Source organism: Dromiciops gliroides, chromosome 5 (genome assembly GCF_019393635.1).
Source record: "Dromiciops gliroides isolate mDroGli1 chromosome 5, mDroGli1.pri, whole genome shotgun sequence".
Lineage (NCBI taxonomy): Eukaryota > Metazoa > Chordata > Mammalia > Microbiotheria > Microbiotheriidae > Dromiciops > Dromiciops gliroides.
Window position 1 is genome coordinate 271,079,704 of NC_057865.1, and position 15,853 is coordinate 271,095,556.

The 15,853-nt window shown below is 37.8% G+C and overlaps 1 protein-coding gene across 7 annotated transcripts in view; it reads right to left on the reverse strand.

The window, feature by feature from the left end:
• CEP83 (centrosomal protein 83) overlaps positions 1 to 15,853 on the reverse strand; it is a 110,959-nt gene that overhangs the window by 45,738 nt on the left and 49,368 nt on the right. For 6 of the 7 annotated variants that reach the window (XR_006353154.1, XR_006353156.1, XR_006353155.1 and 3 more), the window contains exons 3-5: positions 15,539 to 15,689; positions 9,313 to 9,405; positions 7,845 to 7,976 (exon numbers count right to left, since the gene is read on the reverse strand). Coding sequence is in view for 2 of the 7 variants with exons in the window: in XM_043965183.1 (XP_043821118.1) it covers positions 7,845 to 7,976; positions 9,313 to 9,405; positions 15,539 to 15,689 (376 nt within the window). In the remaining 5 variants the exon portion in view is untranslated. The remainder of the gene's footprint in view (positions 1 to 7,844; positions 7,977 to 9,312; positions 9,406 to 15,538; positions 15,690 to 15,853) is intronic. The other variant, XM_043965184.1, reaches the window with a different exon arrangement.

Consider the following 15,853-nt stretch of genomic DNA (forward strand, 5'->3'; position numbering starts at 1 on the left):
TGCTGTTTAACATTTTTATCAAAAGCTATTTGTGAAATCTGCAGATGATACAAAACTGAGCCCTTGTGTCATAATGGCTCAAGTTAAGCTTACAGTCTACTGAACCCCCAAATCTTTTTTAGATGCACTGTTCTGTAGCACCCCCTCATCTTGCACTAGTGAAGGAAGATTATTTTTTATACCCATGTAAGACTATACTTATCCCCATTAGATTTTATCATGTAAGCTTTGACCCATTGTTCCAGCCTGACACTGGATGAAAGAGCCAGAATTCAAAAATATTTGAGAGATGAAACCATGGAACCATATCTGAGGAAATTTGAAGGAAATAAATGTAAAGCCTCATGCCAGCAAGATGCCACAGTGGATAGAGTGCTAGAAATGAAATCTGCAAGACCGGAGTTCAAATTTGGCTTCACTTTTGAGGCCCTACACAAGTCACTTAATTTTGGCTTTAGTTTCCTCATCTGTAAAATGGGATTGTAGAACCTACCCCTCAAGGTTTTTGTGGGAATAAAATTAGGTATTTCTAAAATGCTTTTGCAATGTGCAATATAAATGCTAGCTATGATGAGGATGAGGATAATGTAAAGAATTGTTCAAGATGGAGAAGACGGTTCTCTGAAGATCTCAGAGTTTTAGTGGACTATAAGCTCAATGAGATAGCAGTGGGACACAGCAGCCAAGAAAGATACTGAGATCTCTAAGCTATATCAAAAGAATTCTAGCGTCAGCACAAAGGAGGGAGGAGGACCAAGTCCCACTGTACTAGTACCCTGGTCTAAGCACATTTAGAACACAGCATTTAATTCTGGATACCACATTTTAGACGCTGATAAGCTAAAGACTTCAATTTCATGCTTGATGAAGTGCCATGGTACAATGATAAGAGCTCTGAAATCAGAGGGCCTGGGTTCAAATCCTGAAACTGCTGCTTGCATCTCTATGACCTCTGTCAAGTTACTCAACTTCCCTGAGGGGGTGAATTCAATGACTTTCATGCTCCCTTCCAGGCCCAAGTCTACAAATCTATGATGCTATGGAGATCAGGTGAAGAAAAAGGAAATGTCCAAACTGAAGAGACCCCTTGGGGGGGAGGGGGAAGATGAGGGATGGTAGCTGTCTTCAAGAGGGGTTAAACTCGGTCTGCTTTGCCCCAACTTTTGTAGCAGAAAGCAAACCTAAGAGCGATATGTGGAAGTAGCAAAGGAACAAATTTAGGCTTCTCTCTTTGGGCTGTAGGGGTGCCTCTTTTTCTACCCCCTAGAACCCCCTGGCATGTGGCAGGCACTGAATCAATGTTTACTGATTGACCAGATGTAAAGAAAAGCTTCCTAACATTTTAGAGTTCTCCAAAGTGCAGTGATGGTCCTTCTCACTGGAGGTGACCCAGCAGGGGCTGGAGGGGTGCTTGCTGGGTAAGTTAGAGCGGGGATTCTTTCTCAGATACAGGCTAGATTAGAGGGACGCTGATTCTGTGAGACCCAGTCCCATAAAAGAGAAATGATCCTTCTTGGACAGCTCCTGGTAAAGTGCATCTTCTCCTCTGAAATTCACTTATCTCATTAAACATTGATCACAATCACTTGTATATGTGCTGTATCCCCTTTCTGGACTGGGATCTCCTTACTAATCATGAATCCCCCGGTCTCTGGCAAAGTCTCTGCCCCTGCTAAGCATCTGTAAATCTATTCCTCCTTCACTAAAGTTCTACTCTAATGGCTCATTGTTGTATGGAAGCGCTCTTGGGTTCTCAAAGGCTATGGCAACAGGATGCAAAGCCTGACAGGTCCTACCCAGCCAGAAAGGTTTCATGTAAGCATGGCTGCCTGTCATTCAGGGACCAATGTGGGTCAGTTCAGAGAGGCTCCTTATCATAAGACTGTCACAAACCCTACAGTGACAGACTAAATACAGTCAAGGGCTGGACCAGCTAAACACAAAAAGGCTTAGTCCCAGATAGACTGCGAAGTGATAAATTTTTCAATTATATCAATTCTCTGAGGCCATTCACTACATCACAGAGGCTAATGATCCCTGTTGATGAAGTACCCACACTGATGAAATTGCAGATTCTGAGAGATTAAGAAATCGATTATTACTATTTTCCACAAGAAAATTGCTTTTTCCCTTTTTTAGAGCTCACTGCAATCCTCTGCACACTCTACTCCTGTTGTCCTCGGCACCAGCACCAGCAGCACCAGCATTATCACCTCGCATTCCATACATGATCTAACTGGATCTTTGTGACAGCCTCGTGAGGCAGGTCAGCAGCAGCAGTCTTCTCACAAGACGCACTGCTAATAAATGGCAGGGATGAGATGCAGACTTAGGCCTTGTGCTGGCTAGTTTGGTGAGTCCCACTAGAGCTAACAGTGACAACAATCATGGGCAAGTACCTGCTGTGTGCTCACTATGCTAGGCTACAGAGATAAAAGGTTTCCTGCTGGGAAGGTGATGAGAGGGTGATCAGCAATACAGGAAAACTATCACAACACACAACTTTACATGCCAATTCCAACGTCCGATTCTTAGAATCACAGTCCCTAAAGATAGAAGAACCCTTAGATATAAGATAACAAATATGATCTAGGCATAATCATAATATAATAGATATACTCTGGTCCTCACATCATTAGTTGGAGCAGCTAGGTGGTGCTGTGGATAGAGTCCTGGGCCTGGAGTTAGGAAGACCTGAGTTCTGTGTGACCCTGGGCAAGTCACTTAACCCTGTTTGCCTCAGTGTCCTCATCTGTCAAATTAGCTGGAGAAGGAAATGGCAAACCACTCCAGTGTCTCTGCCAAGAAAACCCCAAGTTAGGTCATGAAGAGTCAGCAATGCCTGAAAGTGATGCAATAAACAAACAAATAAATATATATATACATACACACACATACATAAAAAAATACAGATCAGTCTTGGGGGCGGAGCCAAGATGGCAGAGGAAAGGCAGGAAGCGCTCGGGAACTCCTAACACAATCACTCCAAAAAATATATATATTTGTACTATCGGTTAAAGTATATTAAGGAAGAATAGACTATTAAAAATATTAGTGGGATGCTAAGGGAATAAATCTTGACTTAAAAATGTAAATACTTTGTGATAAATAACAATGCTGAAAAACCTAAAAAGATAAGTGATTATAGAGTCTTAAAAATGTTACTCAAATTCTGATAGGTAATAGGTAGAGAATGAAATAAGCAGAATCAAAAAAACAATTATACATAATACGGTATATGTAAAGAACAACAATAACAAAAATCAAAAGTGAACGCTATGTACCTTAATGACCAAGTGGAACACTGTATCTAATGCAAGATTTGGTTGAGGTGCTAGTTAGATTGCTGCACTTTTTTTATTTCCTCTTTCCTCTATGAATAAAGTTGCTTTTATGATACACATTGACTCTGACCGGTTTAAACCTTGAACCTGAATGATGAGACCGGCCTAGACTAGACTGGCCCACAACATTAGGCTCTCTGTAAACTTAATTTGTCCTCTCTTCTTGGTTTAGGAGGAAACGTTGCTTATAATCTTCCACCACTGTGCTCTATAACATTTTAAAAATATTTTCATTATTAAATTGACAGTCATCAAACATGGACATTTTCATGGACAAGGGACAGAAATAGAGGATTACATATGAAATCATGAATATGCTATGCAGTTTTTAAAAAAAAATATGCATCAACCGTAACATGTATTAAGATAATGTATTGGGGGCAGCTAGGTGGTGCAGTGGATAGAGCACCAGCCCTGGAGTCAGGAGTACCTGGGTTCAAATCCGGCCTCAGACACTTAACACTTACTAGCTGTGTGACCCTGGGCAAGTCACTTGACCCCAATTGCCTCACTAAAGGGAAAAAAAAAAGATAATGTATTAACCAGTGTTGCCCATCTTGTCTGTGGCCCCTTCTGAATTTCATTCTGCTCTTCTGCATATTTTTATGTTTAATTGATGCTTTCTTTTTTCACCCCATCACTATCCCCTGTATTCTTCCACAATATTCTCGAAAAGCCCTCCCTTGTAACAAATAAGTAATTAAGCCAAAAAAAAATTGTGCTGTGTCAGTATTGCCTGAAAATGTGTATCTCATTCTGTGTCTGATCCATCTCTGCCGAGAAGCTGATCTTCAGTCTCCTTGAGGTATGACTGGCTGTGTCTGTCATTGGTCAGCATTGCTGCTCTTCACAATAGTAGAGTCAATATCAAAATTGTTCTCCTACTTCTGCTTACTTCACTTAACTCAGTCATCTAAGTCTTCCAGGGTTTCTCACATATCAGCATAGAAAAGAGTTTATATTCTAAAGTAGTAACAACACTGGCTGACATATCCCTCTGCTTGGCAAAGACCAAGTGTTTGTTGATATTATTTAGAGCAAGGGTTCTTAACATGAAGTCCATGAACTTTAAAAAATATATATTCTGATTACTATATTTCAACAAAATTGGTTTCCTTTGAAATATTATGTATTTTATGCATTTAAGAATATAATTTTGGGGCAGCTAGATGGCGCAGTGGATAGAGCACCGGCCCTGGAGTCAGGAGGACCTGAGTTCAAAATCCGGCCTCAGACACTTAACACTTACTAGCTGTGTGACCCTGGGCAAGTCACTTAACCCCTATTGCCTCACTAAAAACAAACAAACAAAAAATTTCAAGAATATAATTTTGAGAAGGCTCACCTGATTGCCAAAGGGATCTATAACACAAAAAAAGGTTAAGAAACCTAGAGCCTTTGGGTCTCTTCATTTTGGTTGCAACTGCTTTGTATCAGTTAAGTTGGAAAAAAGTGATTGTCAATGTCAATGTCTATTCTTTTCATCATTTTCCATTTTAAAACTTCAATAGTTTGTGGAAACAAATCTTGAAGAAGAAAAGAACTCATCAGTAAAACAGTAAAACAAGAACTCATCAGGCTGAAGAAAGAATCACCAGACTACCAGGAAGCCATGGTCAAAAATAAAAGTTTGGCTACAGTATTTTAAGGTATTATAAATGAAAACTGCTCAGACCTAACAGAACCAGCGGGCAGAGTGAAAATGTACTTCATCAATAACCTCCTGAGAAAAACTCAAAACATGAAAATCCTAACCAAAACCTTAATACCCATTGTCAAGAGGAAGCTTTCAGGTCAAAAAAAAATAATTCAACAAGACAAAGAGTTCAGAGCCAGTAGCACACAAGTCTTGGCAGTTATCACCATAAAGAATAAGACAACTTGGAATATGGTCTTATAAAAAGCAAAAGATAAAGGACTATATCCAAAAACAATTGAGTAAAATCCTAAAGGGGAAAAAAAACAGACCTTTAATCAACAGAGGAATTTGAAGCATTCCTGATGAAAAGCCCCAAACCTCAAAGAATCTCTGAAATGTAGACACGTAGAAAGGTAACAACTTTGAAGCAAATGAAAGGGACTATAAAATAAGGAAGTGTTCATGATCTAAGGGGAGAGGAGAAACAAGTGTTTGCTCAGAACACTGATTTCCTTCAAGGGTCCCAGGGAGTTAAATAAGATAGAAGGCCTAAGTAAGAGTGGTTTTCTTCTATCGTGATGATCTTAAGTAAATAAAAGGGAGAGGGAAATGAAGACACTTGGGAAGAAATGAGGAGGAAAGTGGTAGAACTTATTACTTTGTATATTAAAGGTTCATGATTTTAAAAAGAAACTACATACCTGAAGGAAGAGGTGAAGGAAACAGGGGTCACAAGAATCTCACTTTCATGCTAACGGAGTGATGACTATTGTACTCAACTATTTACATGCTTAAAAACATACATATACAACAAGAGTATAGTTTAAAAATAATCAAATTGAAGAGAGAAACAGGAATTAGTCTCCAGCAAAACAAATCCAACTTTTAAGAGTGGATCATGAAGGGAGGAGTAAAAGGAAAGAGCGGGTAAACACTTTGAATAGGATTTGGACAAGAAACAATAAGAAAAAATAAAAGAGGCTAGGGATGGAGGGAAATAGACAATCAATCATTACTGTGAACATGAGTGGGATGAACTCATCAATAAAACTGAAAAGGTCAGTAGAAGGGATCAGCAGCAGAGTATTCAAAAGAAATTGTGGGAAGACAGCAGCATACTAGGAGCCAGAGAAGCACAGATGCCCCACCAACACCCCAAGAAAGCTACAGAATACATCAGAAAGAGCAATGATAAAAAATACCAAAGAGGGAGTAGCCACGAGCTCCAACACTAACTTTCCAGGACCACACAGAAAGACTGCCAGAATCCTGAAAAGGTTCTGAACAGAGACATGGCAGAGTAAGTAGGTGAAGTACGTGTGGACGAAGAGCGGGAGACAAGGTCAGACTAGCAGCCAATCAGTACAGAACCAGACAGCCCCTACGCAGGGCACTGCAGACTCTCAGGTCAGTCTGACACCAGGCACCTCAGCTTCCAGACCCAGGCATCGTGACATCCAGGCAGCCCATGCCTCAGCCACAGCAAGAAAAAGGGCAAGCAAAACAGGTGGGGAAAATTACTTCAATTAGGAAAATCTAAATTTTAAGAAATTGTTTCCAGCCAGTTTGTACCTAGAACCCACGGTTCAGAATTTTTTCCACAAAGAGTAACAACACTGTAAAGAAAAAAGTTTGCAAGATTTAATAACTCTGGCTAATGCAATAAAAAGAATGACCACAGAGGACTGAGGAAGAAGCATATACTGCCCGTGGGCTGATGGTTTCAAGGTAGAGGAGACACATCTTTTGTGGCCAGTGTATGGCTTTGTTTTGCTTAACTGGACTTGTTACAAAGACTGCTATTCAATTTGTTTGGGTTTTTTTAATGGAGGGGATTTGGGAAAGAAGAGTTTAAAATGACTTTTATTTTTAAAAAGGGAAGCCGCACAGGTCTGACAGTCATTTTGTATTTTTCATATAGGTAGCAATGGCCAAAGAATCACTTAACAGCTAGTCAACTGGTGATAAGCTTCTCAGTACAGAGATGGTTGGTTCTAAGAAAGGAGACAGTTTGTTGCTGGGATCATACTGTTATTTTTGTATATCTAAATTAGGAATTGTTTTTGAATATTTAAATGTATATTTCTGGAGGAAAAAGTTTACAAGTATCACTTTAATTTTTTAAAAAAAGAACTAAATTTATAGTAAGACCAATTTTTTAAAGTCTATCGTTCTTGGTACAAATAAAACACCCCAAAAGACAGCGATCCTAAAGATGTCAAAGATCAAAAAGGACAGCTGTTTTACCTGCTCTTTAATGGGGAATTAGTGAAGTTCATCATAGTACATGGTATTTATCTAACTCTCATTCAGGGGATTTTTCTCATTATTTTCTATTATAGCTTTATTTCAGAAGTACAATGTAAGTTCCTACAAGGGTGGAGATCATTTCACTCATACCCCCAAGGACCTAGCCCAGTGTCTTGAATTCAATTCAGTATTTTCTTCAGTCATATCCAACTCTTCATGACTCCATTTGGAGTTTTCTTGGTAGATACTAGAATGGTTTGCTGTTTCCTTCTCTAATTCATTTTACAACTGAAAAAACTCAGGCAAGGTGCTTTAATATCTGTTGAAACAGAAATTGAATTTGCTTAACTAAAAAGAAATAACTATGCTTTTGTATTTTTAAGTGGAGACCAAAAAAAAAAGGAAGTAGTTTAAGCTTTCTGCAAATGGAAAAATCTAATGAATTAACAGAATAGTGTTTTTTGAAAAATAAAAGACTTAAATCCAAAGGATACAAAATAGACTTTATAAATGTGAAAAAGTATAATTTGGCACTAAGAAAAAAACTTATCTTTATCCAAAATAATTATATTACAAAATAACTGAATAAATGACCAGTAAAACATGCTCACCTCAGCATCATATTTTATTTTTTCTTCTTCTAAAATTCGCATGTATTCCTCTTTTTTATGTTCAAATTCTGATTTGAGAAAAGTATGTTCATAGCGAAGCTTGTTATATTCAGCTCTATATTTTTCTACCTCCTAAATTAGAAGACAGAAAATAATGTCAATTTAAATACATATATAAAATATTTATTTTGTATTCAATACAAACATCACATGCATGCTAAAAAAAAAATCTATAAAAACGCAAAGATTACCCCACAAAAAAAGAATGAGACATTCCATTTTTGGTACATTTCTGGAAAGATGCATATTTAGTAAAACAGGAAGTTTTTCTCTTCATTGGCTTTCATGAGAAAACAGAATGCATCCATATACAAAATATTCTGACCTTTCAACTTCATGAAACGTCACTTCAGAATATAGCAAACTCTTCTCAAATAAGTATGTACAAGAAATACCTGCAATGTTATGAATCTGTTCAAAGAAATAATAATAATAATCTATTTAAAGTAGAAAAGAATGAATGAGAAGTAACGAGGGCTATTTTAATGTTTAGCAAAAATCACAGTAATAGTTTAACTGAATGTGCATCACCCTGAAAAGTCATTCATTCAAATCCAGCTGAACTGAACTCTGTGCCTAATAAGGCTTCTGGGCTGTTCGGATCCTCCTAACACTTTATGAAAATTGCTGCCTGTTAGAACTAACAAGCTAATCTTAGTTCTAAGACAACAGAGATGCAGAAAAGCCATTAACTCAAAAATGCATGAAAAAAAGAATTAATAAGAGAGCAAACCTCCAGAAACACAAACCTAAGGGGATCAGAATTTCCAGGTTTAGAGCTAGCTTTAAGATACACAAGAAAATGAGTTTCACTGCTTGCTCGTCATATTTTCATTTGGACCAAAACTGATCTTTTCCAACCTGATCACTCACCTTATTCACCAGGCTTGGTTCTTAATGACTTTTTGGATGTTTCTAAATATTAAATCCACTCTAACATATGGAATTCTTGTCACCATTAAAGGCTATTCAAGAGAATATACTCTAAACTCAAAGCAATTTCAAAAGATGAGTTTCAAAAATACAGAACCAAGTTAAGCAATGGCAGTAACAGTAGAATATTTTGTCCCAAAGTGATTAATATGAAGGAGACTACATTTGTTTGGATTCTTGGATTCATGGTTCTGGCATGTTTGTTACAAAATTTGTCACATCTCATATGTACTGAAATTTTCTCTACTTTATACATCATGTTACAAGTCATACTAAATGTTCACTTTGTGAGATTATTCCGTAGTCAAACCCCTTAAATACTAAAGTTCTGTCTACTTTATAAATGATTTTATAGTCCTTAAACATTCACTTTGTTACATTACACAGAAGTTAAGCTCCTTGTACTGAAATGAGCTTTCCATAGTAACACATCACCATATGAAAATAACTGGGTTTTTGATGCCAGTTTACTTACTTCATCTAGATTCCGAAAACGTTCTCTCATTGGAGTTTCTAATTCTTGTTGTATTTGGGTTCTTAACAATTCCAATTTTTGAGGCGTTAATACCTATTATATGGAAAAAGCCCTAAATATTAAGTCAGGAAAACAGAAAATTAAGTTCTTACCAAATTTCAAATTCATCAAATCATGGCTCATAATAAAGGTTGAATAAATCATTAAGAAATCATTGGGCACAATGTCTTCTTTTCAAACATATACGATAGGAATAACCCCATTTTTACACAAAATATGTTGGATTGAATCTCCAAAAGTTGTTATAGTATTGCTAATTTTACTCTAATCACAGCATCAATAGTGAGGAAATTTGACAACATGGTACATTAAGCTCTCTAATTTCCTACTCTTGAGCTGACAAAAATTCAACGGACATGGCTTAAAAACAATCAGTCACTGATGTTCAAGTAGTTACTGGGAACAACATGGAAAAAGCTGGCAATTAAGGCAACTATGGTGAACAGGGAAATTGATATTTCATTATTTTTTTTATGAAAATTCAGTTATAACCATGCAATAGCTTGGTCTACTAGATAAAACTAATAACTTTGACTGAACTAGAAAAGCTGATTTTTTTTTAACTGATTGGAGAAAAATCCCACCTTTCTCAATACCACTACTAAGATATCCATAAAAGAGAATGACATAATTTAATTATTCCCAAACATACATTATATACTTCAATATTTAACTAAGTACTAGGCCTTTTGTCCCATTTTAATCTGCTATTCCTGACCTTCTTATACTCATCCATGGAAAAAGTACTGGTCTTGGAGTCAGAGGGCCAATGAACACAGGATTATGCTAGATACCACGAGCTAAAAACAGGGGTAGGTATTGGCTCCAAGACAACTCCATCCTTCAAGAATATTATGACCTAGTTGAAAAGCTAAGCAAAATACACAAATAGCTCTGAAATGTGGCAGTGTAAAAAGTACTGCATTTGGAACCAGAGTAGCAGGATTCAAGTCAAGGCTCAGTGACTTGTCCGAATTTGGACAAATCGTTCCACCTCTAGGGGCCCCAGTTTCTTGTCTGTAAAACAAGGGAGTTGGATTGGAAAACATCTAAGTTCTCTTCCAGCTCTAGACTCTACAGTCCTATGAAAAGTGTTATGGGAGAAACACAAACCGGAAACTGAACAACATGGACATTAGGGGACAGCTCAAAGATAACATGAAGTTCTGATGTGGTGTCATTCTGAGAGTGTTGAAGTGATAGTGGGACGTTCACATCAAGACTTCTTACTGGCAGTTGAAGAAGAAAATCTGGAGCACAAAAGCGAGATCAGTTCTGAATGTGGAGATTTGTAACTCATCTGCATAGAAGTGGTAGTTAAAATAATGAGAATGAAAAAGTACAGAGAGTGAAGAAGGCCAGTGACAAAAGTTTTGGTAGCAACCACCTTAAGAGATCAAAATGACGGTGTGAAATCAGCACAGGAGATGGAGTGGAGTGAGAGAGGTAGAAAGTGAAGCAGAAAAAGGTGGCATCTCTAAAGAAAGGAAATAAAAAATAGCCAGTATAAAGGAGGGGGATCAATAGTAAAAAATCTTAAAAATAAATCAAGAAGTATGTGATTAGAAAAAAGGGTCTCTGGATTTGGCAATCAAGCAGTCAAATGTGGCAGGAGAGGGAAGGATAGGGAGAAGAAAGATGACAATGAGCTGAGGAGAGTGGTAAGAGGTGAGAGAGTAGAGGCACCAAGTGTAGACACTTTTCCTAGAAACTGAGCAGTAAAGGTGAAGAGAGATATGAGATGATGGCTGGATTAGGTAGAAGAGTCAAGGGAAAGGTTGGGTTTTTTTTTCAGATTGAGAAGACCTAAGCAATTCTTTAGGCAGATAGACAGGAGCCAATAAAGACAGACTGGATATGTGTGGGAAAGAGAAAATAAACAGATGGAGCAAGATCCTAAAAGAGTGGGAAGGAAAGAGATCACAAGCAAAGGTAAAAGGATTAACCTTAGTATAAGCTAAGAATGCTTCCCCTTTTAGTGGAGAGAGAGAAAAGCAGGAAAGACTGGATGAGGATGTATAATAGTTTAGAGAAATGGAAGAAGTGGAAGAACACACGTCTGAATACATATGGTAAAACCCAAATCAAGTAGGAGGTGGTTACTGTTGTTTTGTTGTTGTTTGTCCTTCATTTTCAAAGAGGACCAATGACATAACAGAGCGATGTCCTGACTTGAGTGTGAATAGGATTTAAGTGAAGCAGAGTTGTACAGTCATCAGCCTCACTCTCTCTTCCAGAGTCATCCAAGTCCAGTGGCAGGACAAAAGTCAAGATGACAGGCGATGGCCTGGGAGGCAGTGGATGACTTTGGTGACCAAGCCAAAAGTAGGGAACAGGAACACAGGTGAGAGTTGGAAGGGAGAGAAAAAGGATTTTCTACAGCTTGTGGTAAAGAATGACCTCGAGCTAAGTTTAGAATAGAAGTGAGCTGTGAGAGCCCCATCAAGGTTACAGACCATAAATCTGGAGCAGAATGGAAAAATCAGTGTTGCAGTTTACCATACAATCATACATTTGGAACAGGCAGACACATTAAAGGTCATATAGTGTAACTCTCATTTTAGAGATAAGAAAAGAGGCTGAGGCCCAGAAAAATTAAATGACTTGTCTAAAGTCACACTGTCAGTGGCAAGATTTGAACCCAGTCCTGTCTCAAGTCAGTGCTCTTTCTATGGATAAACACTAGTTGGTCAAGAAGAGTGACCATCAGCTGGCAAGGGCGTTTATGATACTGACTAGTAAAATATTAAAGTGACAGACTATGTAGTCAGTGTTGAGTATAGAGGAAAGTAAATCTAGTAAGAGAAGTAGACTAGAAGGAAGATGCAGAGATGGGTGAACAAAAGGATGAAAGATAGCTTTAGTATAAGTGTGAGAGATGAGTGTTTTGAGTCAGAGTAGAATTTCAATGTTCAAGAACTTAAGAGACAGTATAATTCCATAAGAGGGAAACAGTCAATGTATGGTTGACATGTGATGGGAGAAGGAAATAATTAGAAATAAGAAAATTAAGGAACTGTGGGTATAGATTCTCAGGGAAAGTAGTAAACAGTCTAAAATTGGTGGCTCCATTTTCTTTCCACTATCTTAACTTTCTGTAGTGTCTCTTCAGACCTCACCATTCAACAGAAAGAGCTCTCTCCAAAGTTCCCAGTGATTTTTTCTTAATACTCATCCTCCTTGATTTCTCTGAAGCCTGACACTGTCGATCACCCTCTTCTTGATACTCCCTTCCTTCTACGTTTTCATGGCAGTGGTCTCTCCTACTCCTCCTCCACTCCCTTACTTTTCCTTTATTAGGTCTTCATCCAGGTTGTGCCCAATACCTGTGAGTATCCCCCAAGGCTCTGTCCAGTCCTCTTCTCCTCTCCCTTAATACTGTTTCACTTGGTGATCTCACCAACTCCCATGGATTCAATTATCATCTTTATGCTATCATAGAGATATATCAAACCTACTTATCCAGCCCTTAATCATCTCTAAATTCCAATTGGGCATACTACATCCTGTAGACCTCTTTAACATGCCCCAAACTGAACTCAAATTATTTCCAAAAAAAACCTTTCCCATTTTGAACTTCCCTACTGGTGTCGAGAGCTCCACTGTCCTCAGTCATCTAAGCTCACAACCGCAGCGTCATCCTCAACTCCTTACTCTCACCACCCCCCCCCAACATCTAATCTGTTGTTAAATTCTGTCCATTTTAACTATGTGAGACCTCTTGTAGAAGCCCTCTTCTCATTTATGACACTGCCATCACCCTGGCCTAGGTCTTCAACCTAACACCTAAACTTTTTATTGTAATATCTTTCTGGTTGGTTTCCCTACCTCAAGTCTCTCCCCACTCCAATCCATCCTCCACTCAGCTGTCAAACTGAGGTCTGACCATGACATCCCTGTATTCAATAAACGTCAAAGGCTCACTCTCCCCTCCAGGATCAAATAGGAAATCTGTTTGGCGCTGAAAGTAGCCCTCATCACCCACTCCCTCCCGATTCTTCCAATCTGCTTACACTGTATCCCCGTCCCAAGCTCTGCAGTCCAGTGACACCGGCCTTCTCACTGTACTTCATCTCTCAATTCCAGGTAGTTTCACTTCCTGCCCCCTATCCCTGGAGCTCTCTCCCTCCTCATCTACTGATTGATCTCCATGGCTTCTTTCAAGTCTCAGTAAAAAGCCTACCTTCTACCAAAGACTTAATGCTCATGCCTTCCCTCTGTTAATCATTTCTAGTTTATCCTGGATCTATCTTACTTGTGCATGGCTATTAAATGCTGTCTCACCCATGCGACCCTGAGTTCCTTAAGAGCGAGGACTATTTTTGCCCTTTATTTGAATTCCCAGATCTTTACACACCATAAACAATAAATGCTTCCTGACTGACAAAGCACAACTCAAGATTTTCATTCACTTTCCTGATCCACTCAGCTGCGAACATTACCCACCCACCCACCATCACCTTGTATGAAACTCATCTATAGTTTGCATAGGGACTGGGGCAATACCTATGCCTATATTTCTATATATTCCCCTGTGTCTATGATGTCCCTAATATAGACTAGAAGTTCTTTGAGGGCAGGGCCTATTTTATTTATGGGTCTGAATCTTCCCAGAGCCTAGCACATAACACATGCTTATAAAATACATGCTGACTGACGTGATATCGATAGTTCAAATTTATATGATAATTGAAGGCTGATCTTTACAATCTTATACGTGCTCTTATCCCCATTTTGTAGATAAACAAACTGAGGTCTAAAAAAAAGGTGAAATGACTTGCCAAGAATCACACACCCAGGAAGAATTTATGTCTGGTTTCAAGTGCAGGTCTTCCTAATTCCAAATCTAGGATGATTATGGGATAGGATGAAGGGAAGACTGTAATCCAGGTGCCAAAATCATAGAGAAAGAAAGATGAGGACAGGAAGAAGGTAACATGAACAGACAGGTACTTCCAAATAGAAATATTTACTAATGAGAATGCAGGCTATACAGGGATAATCTGGAAGAGGCAAGAAGTACAATAAGGAATTTGCCAACTCCTCCTTCTGTTTCTTCTTAGTCAAGAGAAGTGAACTCCAGTGGAAAGTTGTAAAGGACGTGATATCCTCAAGAGAGCCAGGTTTCTACTACACAGAAGACTGACTTAAAAGGAATGTTGAAAAGATCAAGGACATAAGGGCATTTTTTGAGGTTAGAAGTGATGAAATTCAATTCAATACACGTAAATTGTTGAACAGAACTACAAAGAGTTGAAACTTCAACTATATAGTTATAGTCCTACTAAATCAGTATAATAAAATATAGACTCACTAATTTGATGTTTATACTAATTTAGAAAAGATCTAGCTATAGTTTACCCTTTACATTATGATAAAGGTTTTCCAGACAAATAACGTAAACAAGCTATAAAAAGGAATAAGAATAGAGAAAGAGCAACTGTCTCCACAATTTTTTGAACAGTACTTAGCATATCATCTGTATGCAAATTACAAAATATTTTTATATATTCATTAAAATAGTTCCCGAAAGGACAACTACTTGCCAGTCTTTTTTTAGCCTGATTCCCCTTAATCTATAAGTAGAAAATAATAAAACTTCATTTATTTTGGAACACTCATACTTCAGAATTTTTACTAATTCATACCAGCTGTTTCTGAATTTGGAAGGATTTTGCCTTTGTTTTAGTTAATAACTTATAATTTCACAAATGCAGAAAAACCCCTGATGAAGTTCCTCCCACAAATGCATGTAAACACCTTATTTGTAACTTGCAGCCTCATGACAACTGCCAGAGGCACTGGGATGCCCACAGTCACAAAGTTAGCAAATAGAAATAACAGGATTTGGAGACAGGTCTTCCTGACACCAAGGACAACATATTGACCACATGACATCTTCTGAGGAGTTTTAGTAAACTCTATGAGTTTTATGACGACCCCCCAAATTATGACTATAATTTTGGAGAAGATACAGACTAAAGATGTATAAATGAATCAAGTGCAGAATCAAGGCCCACTATACCATAAAAAATCATTTTTAAACAAATGATTACATTTGCAAAGCTACCACATACCTACCATATGTTACTTTTACACATACCATTTTGCTTTTTTAGGAAAAAAATAACTCTTTGTAGCAGATATCTCAAATCTGTTTTCTCACCTGTAATTTCAATTCCTCTAAATCTTTAGTTTTCTCTACTAATTCCCCTCTTAGTTCATCAAGAAGCAGCTGAAATTTTTCCTGAAGAGTTTGTTTTTCATTTAAGAGTCGCTTGAGCTCATTTTGTGACTTTATGTACTCATCCTGTAACCTGATTTTTAAAAAGGGAGGAGAAAAAACTTGGGAGTCAATGTTAAATAAATTCCTGGCTTTCTAATGGCATTGTTTTGTTAAGCCAAATCAACATTACAAAAGAAAATGATAAGGAAATAGTCTATTGGTAAATATTTTTTCTTTACTGTGTTTCATTTAATT